At 35.8% G+C, this 10,547-nt stretch overlaps 1 protein-coding gene across 6 annotated transcripts in view; it reads left to right on the forward strand.

The window, feature by feature from the left end:
• Positions 1–10,182, forward strand: part of SLC7A2 (solute carrier family 7 member 2) — a 47,383-nt gene extending 37,201 nt beyond the window's left edge. For 5 of the 6 annotated variants that reach the window (XM_035325122.1, XM_035325120.1, XM_035325123.1 and 2 more), the window contains 6 exons: positions 1,073–1,212; positions 4,639–4,741; positions 5,955–6,160; positions 6,469–6,635; positions 7,646–7,754; positions 8,378–10,182. In XM_035325122.1, the coding sequence (XP_035181013.1) occupies positions 1,073–1,212; positions 4,639–4,741; positions 5,955–6,160; positions 6,469–6,635; positions 7,646–7,754; positions 8,378–8,565 (913 nt within the window). In that variant the 3' untranslated portion in view covers positions 8,566–10,182. Of the gene's footprint in view, positions 1–1,072; positions 1,213–1,606; positions 1,744–4,638; positions 4,742–5,954; positions 6,161–6,468; positions 6,636–7,645; positions 7,755–8,377 lie in introns of all 6 variants that reach the window. The other variant, XM_035325119.1, reaches the window with a different exon arrangement.
• Positions 10,183–10,547: the final 365 nt, after the last annotated feature.

Here is a 10,547-nt window from a genome sequence, read left to right on the forward strand (position 1 = left end):
ATAAATAAATTTTACAAAATCAAAACAGCAAAAATTTAGCTGTGGACTTTAACAGTATCCTTACTCGAAGAATAAACTGTCATCTTAATTCAGGAAACATTATTTTTTGGAAGGAGCATTCATACATCAGTTCATGTGCAATGAAACTTATTTTGTGTGTGTCTAACCTAAATGCTTGTGTCTCATGAGCATTACCAGAGGTACTTAGCATCTGTGGTACATAAAAGCTGGGCCTTCTGTAAGTGGTATAATTGATTTCCTAAGTAACATGGGCAACCATTCAACTGGTTAAATATTATGCTTGCTGCAGAGGTTATACTGGCTATGAATTTGCTTTTTGTCCTTTAAATGTTTTTGGTTTTCGTAATTACAATTATTTCACTCTGAGAGAAAGAAGCCACCTAATTTAAGAAGTCTATCTAAAAAGAGCCTTGAGTTATCAACAGTTTAAAAGCTTTCTGTGTGCTGCTAATAATAAATCTAAAATAATTACCTTTACTTCTTCCAAAAAAAGAAATTACCTCAATGAAGCTTGGCTTGAGGTGCTTTAATTGAAAGAAATAATGTGCCCAAGTTAACTGTATGGTGCTTACTTTGAATTACTGTTAATCAGCAGCTTCACATAGAAATGTAGCGCATAAAAGATGCTGCTAATGCTTATTGATTTGCTGCTGCTGACTGATGGACTTTTTCCAGGAATACTAAAGCTTAATTGCACAGTTAGTGTGACCTGGAACATGTTCCTTGTCCACTAATGCCCAAGAACTACAGTGATGCCAAGAGTTACTTTGCTAACCTGAATTCTCTCTGATGAAGCAATTCTATTACCTAAATGAAAAACAAACAAACAAACAAAAACAAACAAACCCCCCAAAATCAACTTTACACGAAAAAAAGATATTTCAGGTTGTGTCTGATCTGTAGTATCTTGGGCTATGGGGCTTTCTGGGGTTGTCTTACAATCATAAGGTTTGTTTCTGTACATGCCATTAATTAACATTGTTTATCTTTTCCATATACAACTCTGCATGAACTGCATTTGCCATGTTGCATGTGTTTGCTTTTTATTCAGTCTTCTTGGATCCATTTTCCCAATGCCACGTGTAATCTATGCTATGGCGAAGGATGGGTTGCTTTTCAAATGTCTAGCTCAAATCAATTCCAAAACGAAGACCCCACTAGTTGCTACTCTATCGTCTGGTGCAGTAGCAGGTGAGACTAAGAGTTGATCCTTGTAAAGAAAGGTGCACTGCTAAATGTGTTGCATATGTGGAAAATGTGCAAAAATATGTGCAATTTTGATTTGCTTGTGACCGAAATGACCAAATATGACTGTCGCCAGGTAAAGAAGGCTACTAGTGAAACTTTTCTCTGCCACAGATTTTGTATTTGTTGGTTACTCTCAAGAGCTGTCATAGCCTAGGTTCAAATAAACAACAAATCTTAAACACCAAACAAAAAGCAAGAGCAGCAAAACAGAGCCTAAACCAAAACTAAACCTAAACCCATTCACTCTTCCAAGCTTTCTTTTTGTGTAGTTGGGTTTACCAGTAAAGCACTGTGCTTTTAATAACCTGTATTTGAACTATACATTTTTCTGTTCTAGTCTTCTCGGCTCTATGTTCCCTTTGCCCCGAATTCTGTTTGCCATGGCACGCGATGGTTTACTCTTTAGTTTTCTTGCCAAAGTGAGTAAGAGGCAGGCACCAGTTTCTGCCACCTTGACAGCAGGGGTCATCTCTGGTAAGCTCTCAAAGCCCGTGTTTCTTAAAACTGAAATTTAAGCACTCTATGCACGTGCATGGTACTTGATGTTTTTGAAAAAGGGCTGCTTGTTAACTTCCCTTGCATGTAAGGTGGGAATAAAATTATTGAGTAATCAAAGGGTGCAAGAACTCTGAATCATACCAATCATGGTGGTGGTAACATCCTTAATGTCACAGAATTCAAAATGATTTTTTTCTTCCTTTTTTTTTTTTTTTTTTTTCTTTTAAATATTGGTCTCTTGTACTGTGAATAAGCTTCTTACTTCATCTATGTCACTTAAGCTGATGCTCTCCATACAGGGTTTCCTTGTTCAATGAGCATATATATATGTATATATGTGTCACATCTATGAGGTGGAAAAACAGCTGTCAAGTTTTTTTTTTTTTTTTTTTTTTTTTTTTTTTTTTTTTTTTTTTTTTTTGTTTTTTTTTTTGTTGTTGTTTGTTTGTGTTTTTTTTGTTTGTTTGTTTTTTATTTTTTATTATGAGATTTGAGAAAAAAATCCTACATTTGCAACGGGATCAGCTTTTGTGTAAAATACATACGTAGATTTTTTTCACTTTCTTGTTTTGGTACAAGCTTACCAAATTATGGTTTAGGGGTGTGTTTGTGTGTGTGTTGGGGTTTGTGTGTGTATGCACATATGTCTGCATGTACACACCCACATATATTTTAGCAAAACAGCGTTTTAGGAGCAGCTGCCAACTGTTACATTTTGCAAAGAGAAATTTTTAACATATAGCTCTTTCACTTCTCTCCATGCTTCCTGCGGAGGCACGCGTGGTTCTACCCAAATTTCACTGTGTTATTTCAGGGGGATGTCTAATTATCCCAGAAAACTGGAAGCTCTAGAAGCCAACTAAAAGGCAAATAAATGTCTGAAAACTAATTCAAACGTAAAAGACATGCCTTAAAACACTTAACAACCCTGGCTGCAATTTTTATCAAATAAGAGGTTCAGAACTGAGACTAAAACATGAGTTTTCATTTTACTTAATGACTTTTTCTTTTATAATAATTTGCAAATGCAGTTATATGGGATAGAATTAACATCTTTACCTGAAATTATGGTGATGAAGAGAAAGAAAACCGTGTTACCCACTGAGTAAACTGATGCAGGTAGCTATACAGCCCTGACTATAGCTTTGCAATAGCAGTCACTTGGACTGCTTTTAGAGAGTTTGGGGAATTTGGTGTGTGAACCATTTACCTGCAGACAGCTTTATCTATTGGAGGAGTATTTTTTTTCTTTTATTTTTAAAAGGATGCAGATTTGGTAATTTATGGTCATAAATAGTTTTGCCAGAATAGTTACAGATATGTACAACAATTCCTATTATCTGGCCTTCTATCAAATCCTATCATGGATAGTTGCATACCTTTAAGAACTGTTCTCCTTTACCCCGTTAACCTGTTAAATGTTTGGCCTCAATTAAAATTATCAGGTCAAGACTACAGCTGAGTCATTTGTCACATGCTATAATTGTGACTTACCTTTTCACATACTGGAATCATGATTGTGAAACTCTGCACACAGGGAAATGTTTAGTTGACAGTTCAAGGCTCCTTCATCGTAAATTTGTCTACCATGGTTTCTTACAACTTCAGTAGAATTAAGAGGGGTGAAAAAACAATACTAGGTCTTTTTTTTTTTTTTCCGCTTACTCAGAAGCTTACGGGCTTTTTTCAATTATTCTAATGCATAAGAGAAAGTTCTGGGCTACAAAGAGGAGACTAGCAGATGAAATAATATGTCTGTAACACAGCAGTCTTGCTTTCTGGAAATCACATTTTGCTGTCTCCTTCAGAATCAGAAGTCAGGGGAATGTGTGTTGCTGTGTGTTTTTGCATTTATACACTCATCTACAAATATATTAACAAACGTAAGATAAATATTAATATATAAGTACTTCTGAACATAGAAAAGTTTGTCTGCACATACATAGTGTATAAAGGCTACATATGATGGTTTCTTTTGATGATGAGGTTATTGGTCAGTCAAAAAATTAAATATTTTTGGACTATTTCTGTATCTCAGTAATACAGATACTTTAAGATGTTTTTTTGACCACATGCATCTCAAATCAACTAATACTAGCCTTCATTTGGTGACAATTAATTTCAATTAATTGTGCTAATTTCTTTATGAGTGCTTTGTGTCCGTGTGCAAACAGCATAGACAAAGACATTCCAGAATCTCCAAAAGAAGGTGGCATTAGCTTTTATAAATAACTGCCATAATTTTTCACAATATCATGGAAATTTCTGCCCCTGATTTCAGTGATCTTAAGAATATTAATTATTGTGATATTTCGCTGTCTGTCCTAAAGGCCACTTGAACTTAACTGTTTTTAGTAAGATAATAATTCGAAAACAAAACCACTTATTTTATTCTAGACAACTCCTTAAAAGTGTCTCTTTACACAGAGCGCTTTCTGAGACCATCACTTTCAGATGACATCCTGGCTTGTATCATTGTTCCCCTGCTTTGCTGTGGGAGCTGTCCTCTCAACTTTGATGGGATTCTGTTGCAGCATCAGAACGTTATTCTATAAAATCTTATTTTAATGTGTCACCATTCAGCAAGGCATGTATGCAAGTACTTAGGTCCACATAAGTCCAGTACAAATTGCTTGATTATGCAGCATGACTGTATGGCCCATCAGTGTGATATCCATATGAATGAGTTTCCCAACAGAAATTAGGTTCGGGAATGTCGGCTGAGACTTAAAGTTTGTTTTTAAGGATTACCGTGATTTCACTTATATTGCTGTCAGTAAAATAATTTAAAGTTACACTGCTGACAGAGGTTAAAATCTTGACTCAGTATATCAGCCTCATACAAATTGTGCATTTTCTTTTCTTTTTTAGCTGTAATGGCATTTCTGTTTGACCTAAAGGCTTTAGTGGATATGATGTCTATTGGCACACTTCTTGCATATTCACTTGTGGCAACCTGTGTCCTCATTCTTAGGTGAGTCAAAAAGACCATTTCTATTTTACTGTGTTTTGGTTTGTGGTGTTCACTACCTAAACAGAGGTGACATTTATAATACATGTTTTTTGCTGGATAAGCTACGTGTTTGAGAGCTATCTGTTTGTGTATAAATGACTACTAAGAAGTTGAGATCCATCAGAGAAAACATAGATTTATTGTCATATTAGTAGAGTAGCTACTCAAATCAAAACTTCATGTGAAATCCAGACACCTTTTATTTTCCAGGAGATACATTGATCCCAGCATCAGTCCCAAAGGCACTAATGAATGATATTTCGAATAAAATCTATGCTGTGCATCAGGCCTATCACATTGTGGGGGCTCTACATGACAGATCAGGTAGTTGACAGGATGACCAAGTTAAAATAATTGCTTTGTATTGCCCTAGTCAGAATCAGTACAGAAACAACAGACAAGTGTTTCAAGTTGTGGTAGCCCTAGGAGAGAGTACAAATACTCACTCTCAATGAGTGAGATTATAAACAATTGTCAGTTAAACTCTCTTATCTGTTCTCTTTGTAAAACAATTGAATAATCTTGATATACTTATAGCTGCAGGCCATCTCTTTATTTAGTTTGTTATTTTTAAATTAAAAAGTCAGTATTTGTTACTTACCATATGAGGCTAAATTGGTAACTTTGAAAACTATACAGCTTAAATTCAGCTCAGATTCAATGTTGCAATAGTTTACTCCTTAGAGAAAACTTTTTTATTCCATACAGACTTATTTAAAGAATGTGTTTTAAAAATGCACTTAAATTCTAACAAAGGAGATGTAAAATCTGAGTTTATGCCAGTTAGAAGGCCCCATACTGGAAGCAAGGCAGAACGAACTTGCCACTGTGGAAGGAAGCTTCTCTCCCCTTTCCCTGCTATTGACCACCAGATTCCTCTTTTTGTATAATGCTGGTCATTTATTTGACCCTTTGGTGCATTCATATATATATAGCTTATATAGCTTTAAAAACTGCCAACAAACAAACAAACTCAGAAAAAAAGTGAATTACAATTATTTCTTTATATATACTAGTGACTAGCAATATGCTGTTGCAGTACAGTTATAATTTGGGAAATTCTGAATCTCTATTGCAAAGCATTTAGTACTTAGATGCATTCCTAGAGGCATATTCCTTCAGTTCCCAAAGTATACTTAGCACTTTATTATCCCGTTTGTTTGTTTTTGCACAGGTACCAACCCAGTTTAACCTATGAGCAACCCAAATATTCTCCAGAAAAAGCAGCTTTGGCTGCATCAGAAAGGGAATCTGCAGTAAGTGAATCACAGATAAATATGATACAAGAGAATCACTTCAGTCTTCAGACCCTGATTAATCCATCCAGTTTACCTACAGAACAGACTGCAACTACTGTTAACTTTTTAGTGGGTCTGTTAGGTAAGTTTTCAGCTGTCCAAGCTCATAATACATTAATGTAAACAGCAGAATTCAATCACAGACAAAATGGAAAATCCAGTAATAACATAACTACTTTCAGTCATCATTAGTGCATCATTCTGGAGAATGTTTTTTTTTGTTTGTTTCTTGATTGATTTAATCTGTAATCTAGTTTGTTCTCCGTTACTTAATCGTTTTCATAACATTTCTTACTGAAGTTCTGCTGTCTTTCTTCTTAAAAGTCGCTTCCTCTTCAATGCAGAGATTTAGTGACCTCTCCTATTTCCATCATTTTGTTTTTCACACAGCTTTCTTGGTTTGTGGCTTGAGTGTTCTCACTACATATGGGACTCATTTCATTGCTAACTTGGAGCCCTGGAGTATTGGCCTTCTTGCTGCGTTGGTGGTGTCCTTCATAGTTACCATTCTCCTCATCCAAAGGCAGCCTCAGAACCAGCAGAAAGTGGCCTTTATGGTGAATAACATAATAGCTCTAATTAGAGGTTTGGGTGTATTCTAAGAACTGGGAGAGGGGCAGAGGGAGACAGAGACAGTCTTTTTCAGGCAGTCTTTCATTACTGCACTGGTACAACTGTGTGGTTTTTTTTTGTTGTTGTTGTTTTGTTTTTGGTGAATGTAAGGGTAGTGGATGCTCACAGCTGAATCATCACCATCTGTAGGTCCAGTCCAGATCTTCTCAGAATGAGAGAAAGTGTTTTGCTGTCCTCAGATTGAATGTGTGATATGCATAGGAACATAGCTGCACAAAATGGGTATAACTATTGGGTTGCTGTTGAAAGTAGTGGGTCTGACAGCACAGATCTTCCAGCTATTCCTTCAGACACATCACCAAAATGCACATTGTTGAGACCCAAGGAATTCTGATCCTCAGTTTAAAAACTTAGACACTGCAAAAGGATTCAGAAACTGATCAGTGTACAGACAGCTTGCCTGTGTTGAGTGCAGTGATTTGGACCACGGTACAGTTCATACCTCCCAGAGTATAAGCCTTTCATTTTGAGCCTTCACTTATGTTCCAAGACCTACAAACTATAGCATAGTTTGTAATGGACTATTCAATGGAAATAATGATTAGGTACAGTGATGAAAGTGAAGGAGTCTGATAGAACAGTGGGGTGGTGGTGGTGGTGGTGTGCGATTTGGAAAGAAGGGGTATATCTATATTAAGATAGAATTCATTGGTATATGTTAAGCACGAGCTGGAAAACTTTTCCTCACAGTCTTAGAGAACATATTTTAAATATAACTTACTCTAGAAGTCTAAGATATATAGAAACTGGAGGTTAAACACAGCAAAAAAAAGAAAATTTCACTATACTTCAACAAGAAAATTTTCCTATCCTTTTTTAGTGAGCAGATGTGTCACCTCTAGTTCTTGTTCTATAACTGAAGTATGGCATTAGTAGTGCAAGCGTGCAAAAAATAGTATTTAATTTTACAAATATTTTAAATGTTTCCCTTTAGGTTCCACTGTTACCATTTTTACCATCATTCAGTATCCTGGTAAATATTTACCTGATGGTACAATTAAGCAGAGACACTTGGATCAGATTTAGCTTCTGGATGGCACTGGGTAGGTACTTCTTCTCATTTCAATCACCTCCTTTGTTTAGGACTGATGAATCGTGTCTCAGATAATTTGATTCTCTTCCATTAAATATTGTAACAAAAGTCTGTGTTTAATAAAAGTCAGCTGATATTTCTAGTAATGAAAACAAATAATGCCTTAGAAGGGGTACATATAGACAGCCAAAACAGTAAGTATGGTTTTGAGGTAATAGGAAGAATCAAAGATAAAGGACTAATTCCAGCAAGCCACTAAACTTTTATTTCTAATAAGCATAGCTAAAATTGTTCAGAGACCTGTTTGTAACAGTTTTCTTCCTACTACATCGGTCATTCTCGTTCAAGATATGGAAAATTGCATTGATTTTATTTAGTCATAAATCAGAGATAGTAGTTTCCATGGCCTACTAGAGCAATCAGTTAAAGCAAAAATGATGTACTGGAATTCAGCGCCTGCACTTTCCATACTAAGAGAGAAGACCTGAAGCATGAACTGTAATTCCAATACCTGAAGAGGAAACTGCCTTGAAAATCATGCTCAGCCAGAGGGTAATAAATAAATACTTTTTAGTGCACTACTTACATGAAAACCCTATTAACTTTTATTTTTATTTTTATTTTATTTTGAAGGCTTCTTCATTTATTTTGCGTATGGCATTAGGCACAGTATTGAAGGTCATCACAGTGATGGAGATGAAGATTCTTGCTCAGAAAATAGTGGGTTGCAAGAAAAGAACCCTGTGGAAGAAGTGGATGAACCTGAAAATACAAACGAAAGTGATCAGTTTCTTGCACATGAGAGGACAAGTGAATGTTAGTCTATGCAAATATACAAGTCTTTTAAACCTTTAATTGACATTTTACTTGTGAACTGAAATTTCAAAAGCTTTCTACCAACATTGTGCGTCTTGAAAGTGTTTACTACAAGGCCTGGCTGATACTTTGGACAAGCTGCTAAACCATCTTCATAATTTCAGAAATGACAGCGTGGAGATTAATATTTAAATTAAAAAAAAAAAAAAGTACCCTTAGGCAAGCATAAATATGGATGGATTGTTTGAGCATCCATCATGAACATCCATGATCACTGGCAATCACAAAATATGAAGAACTTTAGAACTGCCTGCAAGAAGTTCTGAATATTTTACACTGCATTGTGAACACAAGTGCCTTTTATATGTCCTCCTTATCTCTGTTACATGTTCTGGTCACAATCGAATAGTATCTCAAATAACAAAGCAGCTAACTCACTGACTACTGAAATACCAAGTGCTATCTTTTTTCTACAGAAATAACTCTCATGAGAGGTAAATTGAAGATAAGCCTGGAAAATATTTGGAAAACAAATGGTAAATGTACAGATCTGATATTTGGCAAAAAATAGAGGATCACATTTATGTAAGAATAGTAGAGAAATAATTGCTTAGCCTTACTAATTAGTAAGCTTGGTGAACTCAGAGAAGATTCTTTAAAGGCTTTTGGTCCTTCTAAATGCTATTCAAGATTTCTACTTTTAGGTTACACGAGTTCCTTTCACTTCAGAGATACTGTGTATATAAAATACTTCCAAGAGGAGTTATGTTGTTTTCTGCAAAACCATCTGGGAAATAATGTTGGTCACAATATTGACATTTGTGTGTGATTTAGCAAGTATTCTTCTGTTGTTTTCAGAAGGGATGGGATTTTATCCCTGACTATGTAATTGCATACTCATTCAGCACTACTCATTTATTCCCCCTATACTTTCTTCTCCTTTATTGTGTGTCAGAGTTGATACTTCTGAGATTAGTTGTTACACACTGCTTCTCTGCAGAAAAAATTATGCACAAAGTCCTTGCCTTCTTTCAGATACAAGGGGAGGTGAAAAAAACTGAGACCCAGGCTTCGGAAAGAATCCTCTTCAAAGCAATATTTCAGTTCTTAACTAAGCCATAAACATATGTTAGCACATCAGGTTTTTGTGAGCCAAGCCTATATTCACAAATCCATTCATGTGGGTAGGATGTCCAAATGGAGATATATGGAAAGAAACAAATTGTTGCAGTAGTGCTGGGTTAAACTAAAGCTAGTGAAAATGAACTGTGTTCTTTCAGCATAAAAGTCATACTGCCTATCAAAGGCACCCAAACATTTTAATGCTATTTTTCAGCAAATAGTAGGATTCCATGATGCAGAGTTATTTTGCTAGAAGGCATTTATAGAAATAACTTCCTTAAAGTAAAAATGAATTGTGTTGAACTTCGTCATGGAGCATGGCAATCTGAAGCATAATATTGCCAGTAATAATCATTGGTATTAATCTCTGATGTTATGTATAAAATCCTATATCCTGTGAGAGTGGTGTTGGTTGACACTGAAAAGCACCTTACTTTTTATAATAGCTGGAATTTTACCAAAAAAAGAAAAAAAAAAAGAAAAAGGAAAAAAAAAAGAAACTAGTTAAGCTGCTTCTGTCTGTCTCCCTCACTTTCTGTCTTCTTCATGGCAATAGATTCGGGCTTTTTAATCTAAAAATGAGTTCTGTTATAAGAGAGTAACATGCCTAAATGTAGGAGGGCAGAAGGAGCTTCTTGATAGAGAACCCTGAAATGTGTGGATACCCCTTATTGGAATCCCATAGGTTTGTAGCCTTCAGCCTGATGCCTTTCTGAATCCCAGTTTGAACTGGGAGGAGAGCATTTTGCAGCATTGGTAGCGTGGAAGGGAGATGTTGCTGTTGCACTACTGGCCTCTGCTGGCTACTGAGCGCTAGGAGTAGCAATCTGAAAAGATCTTCACCTCTGCTTGTCTTCTGGGGCAT

The sequence above is a fragment of the Oxyura jamaicensis genome, chromosome 4, assembly GCF_011077185.1.
Source record: "Oxyura jamaicensis isolate SHBP4307 breed ruddy duck chromosome 4, BPBGC_Ojam_1.0, whole genome shotgun sequence".
NCBI lineage: Eukaryota > Metazoa > Chordata > Aves > Anseriformes > Anatidae > Oxyura > Oxyura jamaicensis.